Here is a 17,308-nt window from a genome sequence, read left to right as displayed (position 1 = left end):
AGTGGCCTATTATTTTAATCAGGTAGATCAGATAAATCCAGGGGACACATTTGAACACATACTCCCATCAACATTAGATACATATTATTATGATAATAATGCCATACAGAACCACTACCTCTACATTTGCTGGACCTGATCCCCTTCCCCACCACCTCTCCCTTCTCACTTTGTGTCGTGTCTTTTTAGATTGTAAGCCTGAGGGCAGGGAACCGTCTAACTAAAAGATTTTATGTACAGCGCTGTATAAATTTACAGCGCTTTATAAATAAAGGTTAAATAATAATAATAATAATAATAATAATAATAATAATAATTTGAATGACATTTGCATGTACATCTAATATACTCACATAGATGTCACTAACTCTAGATTGGGAAGCTGCCTTACATTCATATCACATTCTGAATAGCATAAAGGAAAAGGCTTACAATTCAGGAGGTGATCCAGGGGCACTGCTGCTATGGTGGTCAATTTTTCCAGGTTTCAGGGCTGAATCATAGCTGGAATCAGTTCCACGAGAGATAAGTTGAGTCACTGCACTGCCCGTTGAAACAATCCCATTGGGCAAGGCAGAAGGTTTTCTGCTTGGCAAGTCTACAGCTCCTTCATCTGAGAGAATAGCTGCTGCTGATAGGCCCACTTCATTCAGTTGACCTAAGGAGGCACTCAAAGGTCTCCGAGGAACCAGGCGTTTGTTCATCTTACGAAATCTTCAGGAAAAAGATAACCAATTATAGAAAAATAAGAAATAACTGAAATGTAACTGTTATATTTTTTCCCTAGACAGGTTAGAGAGCTAACTTTAATTCAGGCATGCCAATTACACCCAAGAATGAATGCTTTTAACAGGGTGAGCACGATGTGCTTCCCAGAGCTAGTTTTGTGACCAGGGGGAGGGGGGATGGGACTTTTTTTTGCAAGAACGTTTCCCCAAAGTATTCTTTTGTTTCAGAATCTCTCTAGGGCAGTGGTTCCCAACCTGTGCACTGAAAAGCTCTTAAGGCTCCGTGTGCACTTCCCAGGTGCTCCATGGCTGCTCCAGGAAAATGAAAGAAACAAAAATGGAATGAAATTAACAAATAAGAAATAAAATGTAACACTATTCCTAAACAACATTAACTTGTAAGATATAAGGTAGGCCTCTTAGGGGTTCTGCCATAGAAATCGATTCTAAAAAGGACTCTGTGAATCAAAAGGTTGGGACCCCTATTTAGAGGCCTCCTTGGGGTCAAGCACACATTTTGCAAATGTTTCCCCCCATGCCCTAGAGGTATTTGGGGGCAAAACAATTTTTCAGATTTTTTGGGGGGGGTGTGAGCAGGCGTGGTCCTCCAAGTTTTGCTACGGGGCTAATGAGGTCCCCTAGTCTTCCACAGTTCCCACCCCAGGCTTTTGATATCAAACAAGATTAGTACAAACAAGATTAAGTACACAGTAGACACCATATAATCAGATAATTCTGACAGGTTGAAAAAAATCACACATGTCTTAGGATCTATCTGCACAGTAGAAATAATGGTGTTTGACACCAGTTTAACTCCCATGGCTCCATGCCATGCAATTCTGGGTTCTATAGTTTTGTCAGATATTTAGCCTTCTGTGTCAGAGAGTTCTAGTGCCAAAACAAACTACAAAACATAGAATTTTAAGCCATGGCAGTTAAAGCAGTGTCAAAGTGCATTAATTCTACAGTCCAGATGCAGTCTTATTCAATTTCTGGAAAACTCACTATACAGCTGTGACCTGTATTAACAATCTATAGTATAACCATAGAAACACACACACACAGAGCTCCCTAATTTTCTAAACTCTGGAGCCAAAGTCCACAAAATTCTAAATGTGTCTCATAATAGTCAGGATCTGTGATAACAAAATGACCACAGTTGCAGTTGGGAAAATCCACTGCATACAAAGATGTATAACAAGCTGTTCTCCTCTGGTTTTATACTCTCTATTTATCCCTTCTGACTTAAAACATTAATAATTAATTACACTTAACTGTGTTCAATCTTCCAAACTTTTCAGAAAATATAAAAAAGTTTGCAATATAAAATAAATAAGATGTCCCTTATAAGCTTCCCCTCAATTGGTGAAAAAATATGCAAATCAAAATGTTAAAGATCTTAAGATAAGAATCATGAGAAAATAAAAGCTCCAATAAATCTAACCAAGAAGTTCATCTAGTGCAGCATTGTGTTACCCCGTAAGGGTCAGCAAGAAGCCTGCCCACAAGAGTGATGTGGAGGAAATGTATCACCACCCTCACTCATTCTGATTTCTCTTTTTCTGCATGTGTAGTGCATACAGTATAGAAAATGTGACATCATGTATAAAGGCAATAGAATATTGTCAGTTTTCTCTTTCCTAATGGACAAGTTGCATTTTTTTTACATCTGGGTCATTTGCTCTTTACCACAATCCAAAAATCTCTTTCCTTGTTAGCTACTGCTAGTTCAGATCTTATGACTATTGCTATTCATTTGTTAGATGTGTGTATAGCAGTCCTATAATGAAGGTCACACCCCCATATTAACTCGACCTTTTGAAGTCTTCAAACTGAAAGCAATTATCTGCAATATCTTATATTTCTCTGGTCACCTCAATGGTTTGAAGTGGTCAATAACTTATGATCAAACTGAAAAGAACCAATCTTATTATAAAATGTTTGAAGAACCCACTACCATATACACTTGACTATAAATGACTGGATGTATAAGTTGGGTGCAAGTTCTGGGGCCAAATTTATGGGTTTTTATATGACCCATTGATAAATTAAGGGTAAAATCTAGGTACAGTACAAGAGCCAGTGTAGCATAGTGGTTTGAGTGCTGGACTATGACTCTGGAGACCAGGGTTCGATTCCCGGCACAGCCATGAAACCCAGTCTGTGACTTTGGGCAAGTCACATGTTCTCAGCCTCTGGTGAAGGCAAACCTCTTATGGACAAATCATGCCAAATCATGATAGCTTTGCCATAGGCTTGTCATAAGACAGAAATGACAATATGGACCATGGGAAAATATGGAACTTGTGGGGATCTGATATACATTTGGCTTCACTGTTTTAGTTCATTTTTAGTTCATCGCTACTATTTTATTTATTCTTTGTAAATTTCCAAGTTCTACCCATTTCCTGTTTGGTTGATCTGAAACTTCCAGAATCTCATACCTTAAGAAAGATTAATCATTAAACAGATGCTCCCCAGCCCCTAGCTATACTATGATAGTACTATGATAATTTTACCGTCTTTTAATGTATAAAAAGATACAGAATCTTACTTTTCTAGTTCTTCCTGTGAGTGTGCAAAGGTGCAGCTGGCCCCACGGGGACACCCTCCTCTCTGCTTCATGTCTCGGCACATATATGTCTTGTACTTGCTGTGTTGAGGAGGCTAAATGATATGATAAAATAAGTATGATGACATCAGAATATTGACAGATGGTTAAAAAATAATATGTAAAGATTAGTATTACTAAGATTTATTTATAAAGTGCTGTAGATTTACACATATTTGATTTACACATTTAAAGATAAATCCAACTTTTTAAAAGAATGCACCTTCTACCCCAACGATAAGGTAAGCTTCTGTTTGCCCCATAACACAATATACCCTTGAAAAACCACTCCTTCTCCACACACTCAGGCTTTTAAAAACCCTCACATCAAAGTTGAATTGCAGTGAACAGAGGGCATTTTTAGGAGAGGAGAATCAAGCTTCTGTGAAGATGTATGTGAATGGAAGCAATTACAGTGTGGGCTACTTTCCAGAACTAGGGTGGTCCTACCCTTTGGAATCCCCCCCAGCCATTTTATATATGTACCTCCCAACTTGCCTGCCTAGAGTCAATTCAACACTTGGGCCAACAAAGGATCTTCCACCATCATATAGGCAACAGTCATAAAAGTTTTAGCATCCTATTAGGGTTGGTGTTCCATGCCTTAGCTCCTACTTTGGCTATTGGTATGCTTTATAGTATCAGGCACCCAAACCAAAGTAATATGCCAGAAGCGACACTGTGGCAGCTCTAATGACAGTGTATTCTGAGTGGTCACACAAATCATTCTGAATTTTTATTGTTCACTGTAGGTGCTGCACTAAAGATGTGAGGGTTGGCCACTGGTAAGTTTGATATGCATTTTGATTACTACATGTTTATCCACTTATTTCCTGTCTCCTGGGGTACAGCAATTGTTAAAAATCAAATAAAGTATTACTCATTAAACTTATAAACTAAGGGTTCGACTGGTATCGAGGTGTCCCGTCTGGGTACCGAAGAGGATGACCGATCGTCATCGGGAGTCTTGGTTCAGGCTTTCTTGGAGTGAGAAGAGCCATGAGGGGAACCTTCTCCTGAATCTAAAGGCCTCTTTTTCGACGAGCCATGAGGAGAACCTTCTCCTGAATACAAGGGCCTCTTTTTTGAGGAAGATTTGGAGTTTGATTCCCTTATGGATCTTGTATCCTTATCATGGGCTGAATCCTTCTTGGAGCTCGAGTCCTTGTGTTTAGTCTTGTCCTTTTTTGGAGGACTTAGACTTGGATTTCGTCTGGTGTGCTCCTTTGGATCCAACATCCCTTTCCGGGACAGAAACAGCAGTGGCACTTGGCTCAGTGGAGAAGCTCTGGACCACAGATGCAGCAATCGTAGGTACCGACTCGGAAGAAGCAGGTGCAGAAGTGGAGCGGGAGGCTGACAGAGGCAAGAGAGCCTGTTGGTACAAGGCAGCCTTAAGGCGAGAGTCACAATTTTTTCTGGTCTGAGGAGTCAAAGACTTGCAGAGGGCACAAGTCTTGTGGTTGTGAGCCTCACCGAGACAGAGAAGGCAGGAAGAGTGGGGATCCTGTCCAGGGATCTTACCACCACAGATGTCACACTTCTTGAACGGAGCCGGAGACATCATAAGCCAAATCAAATTCCAAATTGAAGTCGTAAGAACGTACAGGTTGGTCAACAATACACGGGGGAGGGGGGATGTGTCAGATCAAGAATGGTCAAGCAAGCAAAGGTGGTGGTTTTTTAGAGAAAACCAGCGGATTCCAGCAGTGAAGTTCCTAAGCAGCTAACGCGGCGGAAAAAAGGAACTGGGGAAAGAGTGGGAAGGCAGGGGACTTATAAGGGATGGGCGGGGCTACCGCCAAAAAGTTGCAAAGTTAACTTTGCCCAGTGATTCCAGAAGTTTCCAAGCAGCACTGCTCAGGTGCAGTACAACCCATTTGTATGATTCGCAGAGACCATGAAGAAGAAACATATATACAAACATAAATGAATTTCACGTTTAGACTTGGTTATCTCATTATATATCTGCAGAAATTCCAAAATCCAAAACACTTGTGGTCCCAAGCATTTTGGATAAGGCAGAATCAACCTGTATTTCTTCTGCACCCCTTATTTCTATTTTCTGAGCTTAAATTTTTGCAGACTCAAATCAGCATGCAGCCTGTATCAATATGTCTGTTAGGAAAAAAAAGACCTGCATTGGAATTTTTAAAAACACTATCTTTTCTTTCAGTGTTCCATAATGACTTTCCACAGATTTACAGATAATGTAGTTATGTGCCTTCAAGTCATCTCTGACTTAGGGCAACTCTACCAGAGGGTTTTCTTGGCAAGATTTGCTCAGGGAAGGTTTGTCACTGCTTTCCTCAAAGGCTGAGATAATGTGACTTGCCCAAGATTACTGTGGGCTTCCATGACTGTGTCAGGACTCCAATCCTGGTCTCCTACAGAACTAGTTTGTATTCAGTCTGCTACACCACACTGGCTCAGACTGCAGTCTAATACTGATACTCAATAAATACATCATTTTTTGCAACTGAATACATTTTCCTGTACCACTGTGATCTTAGGTCAATTTCTGGTGATACTACAGAAATCTGCAAAACATTTTTGCCCACAAACTACAAAAACAAAAAACCCATAAATAAAAAAAAACAGTAAACATGTAACATGCTACAGACAACAATGGTTTTATCAGAAGTTTTTCCAGTCCCTCAAAGATCATTCATTTCTGTATGGCTTCAAGGTACATTATTAACTGATATTTCAGGAGATGATACAGATGGACAGAATCATGCCCTAATGTTTGCAAATAACATTAGGGAACTCAAAGTGTGCCAAGAATCACCACGTCTTTCCATGTCTGTTCCATCTTTGCCTTGCATTGCACAACCCAATTTGTTTGTTTTACAAGGGTGGGGAGCACTCTGATATAACTCTCCTTCTCAGCACCACCACGTCATACCTGTTGTTGGTCTGCTCCTTTCTTGCTGTGATTCTGGATGTAATCAACTAGTCCATGTACCACAGTCCGCACAGCAACCAATCCATTTTCAAGCTGTTCCCATGTGGGTGGTGGGGCATCTATAATGTTAATTAAAAAGTGGATTGAATTTTCATTTTTACATGAGATATTCTACAGAAACAAGGTCTTCTGAATTGTATTAAAATGTACAAAATTTGTATCAGTTTTTAAAAAGAAATAAAATGGCCATATATCTAAATAGCAAGATAGAAGTACCGGCTCACCACTTTATGGATCCAACAAAAAAGAGTGCTAAGGCTATGAACCACAGTTTGAAAATCTAAGAACGATTCATGCCATAATAAACATTTCCCGTGGCATCTAGTACATTACAGAGTAGCTACTGTGTTAATTTTAAGATGCCCCAGGAATTTAACCTAATTTTCATATCTATATCTCTTGTATTTTATTTTTCTCTAAACTCAAGGCTAGCATTTTTTCATTTCCCCTACTCCCAGGAGTGTATACTTCTACAATCTCAGGATGATATTTTGTGCAGCTGATGAAGTGCCCTCTCCGATCCATAAAAAACAATGTTATAAGAAATTTGCTCATATTTAGGTATCATTAAAATTCCACATGTGTCTTGTTTGTTTGTTTTACCTGGACTGGGATCAATATTTGCTAGGAGTTCTAGATGGGGTCGAAGCCTATTCAAATTGGCTGGGTCACCTGTCCTCTGGAGAGCAATGGTTAATTCCTGAACGCTCTGTGCAAAAGAGGCTGGGGTCTGCAACTGAATATATACATAAACACACACATACATATTAATTCAATCTGCTATTATTATTACTGACTGTAATGACCACATACATCTAAAGGTATATTTTCAAATTTTCTATTTCAGCTTCACAAAAGTTTTATGCCTTCATATAAAACCTCCTCCTCAAATAAAAGTTATAATTCAAGAGTTCTTGGCACTCCTACAGGTAAATCTCACTCCAGCAAATAGCCTGCACAACATTAATTGTGTATTCCAGTACAGAATGCATCAAGGTAATATGATGTTAAAACCCATGAAAGATAATTTTAAAAGATTACAGAAATAAAAAAAGAAACTATATGTAGTGCTAGCTGGGACAATGCACTAGTCTCCCATCATCAGTCATATGTAATCAATGGTTTAATCAATTTATTTCAATAGCATGATCTGTTTCTTTTCTTTCCCAGCCCACCATGGTAGACACAGAATCCTGAAGAGAAATGGATTAGGCATGGTCCTCTGGATCTTTTAAATAAAGGATGTACTGTATATATTTAGTAAGAAAAAGCAGCTGCATAGTTAAGGAAGCTGAATTTCTATAGTCCTAAATATTAGAAAAATGTCATTAAAATGTGACAAATGTTCCATGGAGGTTTATAATATGGCGAATTGCAGAAAAATCAAGGGAAGAATTTTGTGTATTAATGTTCTATTTTTATCTCAACCTTCTCTGAGAATACAGTTTTGCTTCATCCATGTTGTTGTTGTGTGCCTTCAAGTCATTTCCGACTTATGGTGGCCCTAAGGCAACCCTACTATAGAGTTTTCTTCATCAATGTTGTCCTCACAATAAGGCAAATTAGGCTAAGAGAAGAGACTGCTCCAAGATCAGTCTGTGATCATCATGACTGATCAGATCTATACAAAGATCTCTAAAATTTTGGTCTGCCACTCTGCAAACTATTCCACATTGGCTCTGAAAGGGCTGTTAACAACAGTTAAATTTTTGGAATGGAGTGGGGAGTTACACATGAGTCTTTTTCTGAAAACAAAAACCTTTAGGAAGGGAAGAGGGGCAGTTAGATAAAGAATGAGGAATTTGATCCTTTCCCCACCAAGTCATTTCACATCTCCTAAAATTGTAGCATGCTATAGCATTGCAGTAAGATGCACCCTACTGATGTCTGATTTAGTAGGTATCTTCTGTGTGTTCTCAAGTGTAGCATTGCAAAGGAGGGGACTTAAGCTGCATTTAAAGCATTATTTAATGAGAGAGTAATTGTAGATGTCTCAGGAGGGATGTTATCAAGTGAAAGTTAATGTTATTTTAAAGTTATCAACGTTATGAGGTATTAAATTCTTCATAGCAGCAATATGGGGAGCTTGATGCACACAAGCAGGCTGAAATATTTCCAAATAATAACACTATTGAGGTGAGATTCTGAAAAGAGTAAGTAACCATCTTCATACTGTAAAAACTTTGAGAAATAACTGGGTAAAACTCTTCCTAAAATACTTTGTTGCAAATTTATAGATATTGTTCACTGAAGACAAAGGGAAGGTTACAAGGTTGCATTTTCTTTTGCAGTGGCTCAATGTCAAAGGGTAATTAATCACATATTCTTCTGCAATCATCTATGTGGTGACCTTTCCTGCACAGAAATATCCTTGTGGTAGCAGCAAGCATTTGTTACACTTACCAAAAGGATACTGAGACGTTATCCATAGCAAACAGAAAATTCCCCAGAGTGCAAAACTGAAGGAAACAGGATGCTTTACCTTGTCAATAATGGACTGCATATGAGATTTGTGGGACTGGTCTCCATACAGTAATGAGGACCACTGATCAGGAGCAATGCGCAAGCCAGCTTCCATAGCAATTTGCACAATCTGGGAATCATGTTCTCTTCTCAGGGCTTCGTATGTTCGGAATTCTTCCTTCAGTTGCATCAAGGAGGAGTCCTCATCACGTTTAGTCACCTATGGGAGACATATCTATTTAGATCAGGTAAGGTGCCAAAGCACTATAGGTAATGCTTATCCAACTGAAGTCTGTTGGATCAAAAACAGTAGACACTTTCTGAAAAGTGACAGTAAAGAATTAGCACTGGAAACCAATTCTTCCTGTCTGAAGGAACATGGGACTTCCTACATGGACCAGGCGAACAACAGATTCCTCACAGGTCAGTTTGTATATTAAATATATTTGACAGTAAAATAGGAGAACCAAGTAGAAACATTAGAATAGCATTACTAGGAAGATAGCCTTTTAACTAATTTTAGTCCTGAAGGCCTTCCTTCTTTTGGATCGCTGGAAGAGATGATGAGTAAATGTTTATTGGTCTCTTCAAACTCTATGATGCTATGATTTTAATATGTTCTGCCTGTCACTGTCTGAACACAATATCCATTGTGAGAGAAATACAAGGCAAGAAAAACAATTCTGCCTTCCTTTTGCTGTCTGTTAATACTGCACTATCTTATCAAACAGCAGACTTACCCCCTTCTTTATTCTTTTTGTTGCTGTTGTGAACTGCCCTTGAGTCAAGCTTGACTCATGGCGACCCTGTGGATGAGACATCACCAAGAACCCCTTGTCTTCCAAATTCAGGGTCGTGGCCTCCCTGTTTGAGTCCATCCATCTGCTATGCGATCTCCCACTCTTTCTACTACCTTCTACCTTTCCTAGCATTATTGTCTTTTCTAATGCGTCATGCCTTCTCATGATATGGCAAAAGTATGACAGCCTCAGTTTGATCATTCTGGCTTCCAGGGAGATTCAAGTCTTGATCTGTTCAAGGACCCATTTGTCTGTCATCTTGGAGTCCATGATACTCTCAGCATTTTCCTCCAACACCACATCTCAAATGAGTTGATTTTCTTCTTTCCGCTTTCTTCACTGTCCAACTCTCACATTTGTATATGATGATGGGGAATACTATGGCTTGGTTAATTCTAAGTTTCGTGATCAGTTGTACATGTTTACTCTTTAGAATCTAGTTCTTCCATCACTGCCCTTTCCATTCCTAGTCTTCTTCTGATTTCTTGACTACAGTTGCCATTCTTTTTTAAAAAAATATTCTTTATTGATTCATACAAAAATTGTTGACCAGAAATCCATAACTTGATTAATATGCAAAAAGAATAAACAAAAGTTTCAATATTATCTTCTTTTTCCTTCCTTCGTTCAGTTAGGTTTGCTTGTAAGTTTGCATTATATTTTGATCACCCTCAGTTATCACATTATACACAGCATAAATTTCTAAAGCATATAAAATATAAACATACTTCCACTAACATGAAGTATTCATTGTCATAGCATGATTATAAAGCCCTTTAATTAAAGTATGATGATTATCTATATATCGATTTTCCTTTTAGTTTCAGTTACTCCAGACCGATTGTAAAGTCATCTCCTCATTTTGTTTTCAAATAATTTATCAGTCTCCATTGTTCTTCAAATATAGTCATAGATTTCTTTTTAATTAAATATGTTAGTTTATCAATTTCTATGACCTCATATAATTTCATCAGCCATTCATTTAAGTTCAGTACTATTTTCTGTTTCCATTTCTGTGCAAAGAACATTCTCCCTGCTGTAACCATAAAAAACATCAATTTACCATATTTGTGCTCCAACTCCTCATTAAAAATTATATTTAATTTTGCTAGTTTTGGAACTAATGTTTCCATTAGATTTTCTTCTCTTCTTTCTACTAGACCTCTTATCTTTATGCATCAGTTGCCATTCTGAATCATGTTTGATCCAAGATAAAGGAACTCTAATTCTTTCAGTTTCCTCATTGTCTCAGTTGAATTTATGTAGCTCCTCTGTGATCATTATTTTTGTTTTTCCCCCCTGTTTAGCATTAAGCCTGTCTTTGCACTTTCTTCTCTGACCTTCCTTCATAAATTTAACATTTTAGTATTAGTATTTTCTGCTAGTAGTACAGTGTCATCTGCATATCTCAGACTGCTGATGTTCCTTCGTCCTATCTTTTTACAAGTGAGCCTTTTTGTTGCGTTATTAGTATATCTCACAAGTCTTAACCTTCTTGACATCTTCCTTATAGGTTTGGGCTGCTCTTGTTATCCTTGTCCTTGGTTATATATTCCTCCTTCCACATTCTATACTAGCATGTCATTTTCAAGTAGGGTTTGGCAGCTCTTTAGTGGTTAGAAAGCCACTTTCCAATACTGTTTAGTCTGACTAAAAACAGCAACCCAAGATATCAGATAAAGGTTTATTTAGCAGCAATTCTTATTATTGGCTATCCCTGTTATATGTTTACCTGCTTAAGAGACATTCCACACAATAATCTCCTCTGTGTATGAAGCTTTCTAAATAGTTATAAATAAGAAATATGAAATATATATAATCATATAGACGTAATAAAGGGAGAAATCTTTCTGCATTTAATCAGCTCAGTATCTAGATCAAACACACTATAAACCCACTAGAACACCTCAAGCTCTTTACCTTGAAACAGGAGGCTCTGTAAAGAAGCTGGACAACATGCCCAATGCTAGTTTTAGAAGCCTGAGGAAATCGTGGTTCCAACCTCTGTACCACAAACAGAACCAAGACCTTTCGAGACAAAGCAGATCCATCTTCCAAAGCCAAAAGAACTAATTTAAGGGCTTCCTCTTGCATTGCTAGAAAATTAAAAGATCAACAGCATTAGTATTTGGGGATTTAGAGCACTTTGAATTACAGTGTGCTCTTTTGACTACATCTAAAATGATTTATAAAACATGCACATTAGGGATTATACTACAAATTCCAGAAAATATAGGTTTCTTACCTGTAACCATAGGCATCAACTGTGAACTTACACAAATTGGATTATTTACGCCTGCACCATGCCTCGTATGGAACCTTCTAGAGTTAGATAGAAGACTCTGGTTATGACCCCACCCTCCGCCAGGCAATCCTATCCCTTAGGTCCCACTTGAAACCCTCCGTTTTGTGGATGTCACTGTAATGGCATCTGTGGAACCAAGGGCAGAGAGGACACAACAAGGAGAAGATGGGATATGGTTGTGTGAGTTCACAGATGACTACCTGAAGAACTACAGTTACAGATAAGCAATCTGTCCTTCTTCATTGTGGTCTCTGTAACTCACACCAGAAGTGGAAGAGCCCTCCTAAAGGTGACATCAGTACTGAAGCGTGCATAGATTCTATAATGAGAGACGAAAGTCAAAGGCTGCAACCAGGTGGTTGCCCTACAAATGTCTTCCAGTGGGATGTCTTGTAAAAAGGTGGAGGATGTAGCCATGTTCCTAGTGGCTTGGTCATGAATCCAAGACAGGGAATCCTTCCTTGCCAGATTGTAAGAAAGGGAAATGATGGAAGAGAGTTCATTTACAAAAGCATTGGGATGAAACGGTTACATCTTTCTTATGGGACAAAAAACAGACCAAGAGTATGGAAGAGGAACAAAATGATGCCATTTGGTCCATGTAAATGGCAAGGGCACACCAAGGTCAAGAGAGTGAAAAGTCCTCTCAAAGTCTATGGAGAGATTCTGCATCAGGGCTGAGAGGACAATATCCTGATTAAGATAAAATGCAGAAACAACTTAAGGTAAAAAGGGATGTTGGGATGGAGGTGGTGGAACTGCAATCATGGGAGGTGTGCACTGCATATGGAGAGCACAAAGTTCGCCAGCTCACCTTCCTGACATTATGGCCACTAGAAATGCAGTTTTCCAGGTTAGGAGCAGAATGACAGACACTGTGAGAGGTTTAAACAGTTGACCCATAAGTTGGGACAGAACCAGGTCCAAATGCCAGGATGGAGTGGATCCCATAGTCAGGGGATACAGATTTCTGTATCTGCTGAGGAGCTTCTTAAGTATGGGATGTTGAAAACAGGAGGGTTTGCCCAGGTCCTGCAAATAAGAAGAGATGGCTGCTTATTAGAGGAGGAGGTCAGCAAACCCAGGGCAGAGAGGGAGAAGAGGAATGCAGGTATGTGTCGAATTCAAGCCTGGGGAGATATTTCTAGTGGAGAGAGAAAGGAAAGAAAGCACTGTCATTGATATTGGTAGGACAGCTGTGTAGAGGAGCAGTGGGATGCCACAATAATCCACTGTACAACAGGAGGAAAAAGTTTAAAGGAAGAGCTTATATATGGTGAGCAAAGGGTATGGAGATCTGCAGGACTACTGCTTATCCTCTTAAGGGCATTTTATAAGAAGGGAGGTCATGAATGAGATGGAGTGCAAGGCCAATGTCTTGGAGATGGAGGGTAAATCAGTTCTGGAGTTCACAACTAACAGCCAGTCATTGATGTAGGGGTAAACAATGCCCCCCTGTTGTCTCAGATAAGCAATAACAACCATTATGCATTTGGCTGGGGGCAGAAGAAAGGCCAAAGGGTAAAACAGTAGGCCAACCTTCCCACCGTGAAAGCTAAGAAATGCCTGCTGGAGGTCGGAGTGTTAGATGAAAATAAACATCTTTTAGATCCAAAGCATCAAACCAATCTCCTTGTTGTAACAGGGGGAGGAGGATGGATGGGAGGGTGATCATTCAAAACCACCTGGGGAGGAAGTAGGTATTGATTCCTTGGAGGTCTAAAATCAGGCAGAGATCTCTGAATGAAATAGTGGGACAAAAATTTCCTTGAAATATCTGATGTAGGGACGATTTCAATGGCGCCTTTCTGAAGGAGGGTATTTATCTTGAAGGGGAATTCTTTCTGGACCTCTGGAAAGATAATGTAGGACATGTCCAGGGAAAAGAGGACATCTGGTTACCCTGTGAATAGTGAACAGAGGGGTCCAGGACTGCTGGCCACTTTGAGCAGGGATGGTTGTATAGGGATGGAAGCAGGCATAGGTACCCAGATGGCTCAGAATCTGGTTGCCTGTGGCTCAGTTCGAGAGCATTCACCATATGAACCATCTGTCTGGTAAAGGTTCTAATATCATCAGTAGGGACAGCAGAGTCATGATAGCCAAGGATTCATAGGGGAGAGCAGGAAAAGGAAATATTGGATCTGGCTGAGGAGGCTGGAAACTCTGATCCCACTTTGACTGGGGACAGGGAACAACACAGAGGAAGAGAGGTCTGACAAAGAGACTGACCATGCAGAGAGCCTGGTGGAGTACATGCACTGTGATTAACAAGGCCCTAAAAGGGAGAGCTACCTGTGGAAAAGCCAAACAGTAGGCAGAAAGACTAAGTCAAGACAGAAAATGATCAAAAACCGTCCGTTGATTGAAAAGGGTGCAAAAGTAAAAGCTCGGAAGTGTTCCTATGAAGCTGCTGCAGCATGAACACTGGGGGTTTCAGGCTGAAGGAGAGGATTGGCTAGAGCTAGGCAGGCCATAGCCAAAGTCTTCTATCTAGTGTGAAGTTGAAGGCTTTCATGGCCGGCATCCATATTTTTTTGTGGGTTTTTCGGGCTATGTGGCCATGTTTTAGAAGAGTATTTTAAAATCTCTGGCAGTTGAGATATTGTGCAAAATCTTTGTTTGATAATGATATATTTAAGCTAAGGGGAAGCTATGCGAATCCAGTCATTGAAAATGATATCGCTTGGGAACTTCATACAGTGGCCCCTTGTTATACAATGGGGTTTGGTTCCTTCTGGGGTTGGTGACTGCAGTGTGGTGCCATTTGGTTAAGGACAGGGAATATTCCCTCCTCCATCGTGCCAATTAAGGCTGTCCATCTCACTGCGCAGATGCCTTGCCGGGGCTGGAGATTGCAGCGGAGCGCATCTGGTCCAGAACAGAGGGATCTCCCTCCTCCGGCCACGGCTGGGTTCTCTGGGCTTTCAGCCCGTTCGGCTAGACATGGCTGGGCTGTCTTTTTCTTCTTTCATGCTAGAGTTGGGCCTAGTTGCCTCACAACATAGCAGCTTCTGAACTGTCTCTCCCTGCCTGGCTTTGTTTCAGCCGTTACGAAAGTCAAAAGGATAGAGCAAGACTAAAGAAAACATAGCTGTTTTTGCAGGTAGTTGCCAAGGCAGGAGGGAATATAAAAAGAATAGAAGAAATATTAGAAGAAATATTAAAGTCTTTAAGACAAAGAAGGAGGAGAAAAAGAAAAACACAGCCTACTCAGAGCGAGGCAGGAAAAAGACTGAGGGTTGGTGGGGGTTGCTCCCTCTGATGGCGACTCCTTCAAGTCTGTTTTTCCTGCCTATTTTGGAGCAAGAGATGGAATCAACCCATGTTATAGGATGTTTCCACCTCCATCGCTGGAAAATCCGAGTATGCTCAAGTCCCATTAAATATAATGACATAGCAAAATGGTGTCCCTTATAAAAATGGAAAATCAAGGTTTGATATTTGAAATGCATACTTTTTTTGAACGTTTTCAAACCGTGTATACTTGAATCTGTGTATAAAAAATCCGTGTATAAGAAGGGCTGACAATATATGCTGTCCTGTGTCCTGTAGCATTTGCCTCAAAGCATAGCTTCCAGGTGTCTGCCCCCGTCCTCAGAATTAAGGTATTCTGGGAAGATAGCTCAACAACAGCTTCTGCCATGGGACAGGCTACTGTATAAGCCACCTTTCCAACAGTACCTTACCTTCAAAAGCACCCCTCCACCAGGGCCATGCCATGGTGAAACCCTGGGGAAATAGACTGCCCTGGGGAAACAGACTGCAAGATTCTGGCCTGTCAGTTATTCTTTACTCAACTTTGGGAGGTAAGTGGCAGGGCAGCTAGAAATTATTTTATTGCTGGTGCTGTTAAACTGTGTTTATAATTGTTTCAGTGTTAGACTATAAGATGCCTTGAACTTTTTGGATCTGCTAAAATCTCACAAGGAATAGACATTTTGTGTTCGATTCCATTTAAATCAACAAACTACTCATATTCCTTTTTCCTTTAATTCTTGCTACCATATCAAAACACACAGTCTGGCTGGTATGTACCTGGCCCAAGGAACTGGCAACCCCTGGCTCTCACTGCAGCCCAAAGGTTGGAGGAGAGTTGTTGGGGATTCTGGTGCTGAAGGATAAGCTCTGTGACAGTTCTTTCACCAAGTGAACGTGCCGCACGCATAGCCCTGATTCGTCCTTCTTCCTCCACTAGTTGGCAGTGGACTAGTGTTACAAGCTTCCGCTGCATGGGACGACTAAGTACACTCTGAGTGGTGCTGTTCAGTCCCACACCTTTGCAAAGACGGAAAAAAGTAGGAATTATTTCTCAGTTTGACAAAGGTTATACAGTAAGGCTAAGTTCATTTCTCGCTGATTAATGAAAGGATATTCCAGGAGTAAGATCTTCATGACCTTTAAAATGTTGTTGTCTATGGCTACCCCATCTCTAGATACCCAAACTCGGAATGAATAAGATTACAAAGGAACCAGAAGTGTTCCAAGTAGGATTTAGTTGGTCAGTTATGAATATTATATATTAAAACATTGTATTATTTGCTTCATTAATTAAAGCAGACTATTTTCTCAAATGGAGAAAGTTCATTGGTTACAATTAGGGAAAATACATCAGCCACATTAAAGTGTTGGGAGTTTGAGTAGTGCTTTCAGGTTTTTTTGCTTTCTAATTATGTATTTATTTATATCCTGCCTTTCCCTCATGTAAAATCCAACATGGCTCATGTAGAGTAAAACAGAACACAACTAAAATCAATCATAACAGTAAAGAAGAATTAAAACAACTGAAAATTGATCATATTAAAAGAGTACTGAAGTATTTAAAATATAACAATAAAACAGTAAAGCACAAACACCTTATTAAAAGACTCTTCCATGACGACACTTAACAGTTAAGCAAGTCTGGTGAAAGGAGAATGGGGAGGGGCCATAACTTCCCTGGGAAGGTGTCACACCACCAAGGAACAACAATTGGGAAGACTTTTTTCAGTATCCTTCCCAGATGTGCTTCTGATGGTGATGGGACCAAGAGAAGGGCTTTCTCTCAAAACACAGGTAGGCTCGTTTTCAAAAACAGTCTGAAAGACAACAGCCTGTTGGTACTGTTGATGCATTCTTAAGTCTCCTCATGGCCAATATACACAAAGCTATTTGGTAGCTCTTCACACAATGTATCTCCTCCTCCACCCTGCAAGTCCACTGCAAGGAGTAGTCATGGGCTACCCTGGCAAATCTATGACCATGGGAAAGTGTGGGGCACTTGGGAAACATCTCATGGCAGCCAGACAAAAGAGCAGCTGCCTCCCACCTAGATTTCCAACAAATAAACTGAAGATGTAGGAGGAGGACAGCTGCTCTTTGCTGGAAAAAAAAAAGCATCTGAATAGATCCCAGGTGCCCTCCACCCTTCCCCAGCCACTGAATGACTAAGGG

The 17,308-nt window shown here is 40.0% G+C and overlaps 1 protein-coding gene across 2 annotated transcripts in view; it reads right to left on the bottom strand.

Annotated features, from left to right (window-relative positions):
* The window catches only part of RC3H1 (ring finger and CCCH-type domains 1), a 76,890-nt gene that overhangs the window by 34,503 nt on the left and 25,079 nt on the right, over positions 1-17,308 (bottom strand). For both annotated transcript variants that reach the window (XM_042463235.1, XM_042463234.1), the window contains exons 4-10: positions 15,914-16,153; positions 11,491-11,666; positions 8,790-8,990; positions 6,911-7,043; positions 6,248-6,366; positions 3,283-3,395; positions 433-714 (exon numbers count right to left, since the gene is read on the bottom strand). In XM_042463235.1, the coding sequence (XP_042319169.1) occupies positions 433-714; positions 3,283-3,395; positions 6,248-6,366; positions 6,911-7,043; positions 8,790-8,990; positions 11,491-11,666; positions 15,914-16,153 (1,264 nt within the window). The remainder of the gene's footprint in view (positions 1-432; positions 715-3,282; positions 3,396-6,247; positions 6,367-6,910; positions 7,044-8,789; positions 8,991-11,490; positions 11,667-15,913; positions 16,154-17,308) is intronic.

Source organism: Sceloporus undulatus, chromosome 4, assembly GCF_019175285.1.
Source record: "Sceloporus undulatus isolate JIND9_A2432 ecotype Alabama chromosome 4, SceUnd_v1.1, whole genome shotgun sequence".
Classification (NCBI taxonomy): domain Eukaryota; kingdom Metazoa; phylum Chordata; class Lepidosauria; order Squamata; family Phrynosomatidae; genus Sceloporus; species Sceloporus undulatus.
The sequence above is the reverse complement of the archived record's forward strand: the minus strand, read 5'-3'. Positions and strand labels throughout refer to the sequence as shown.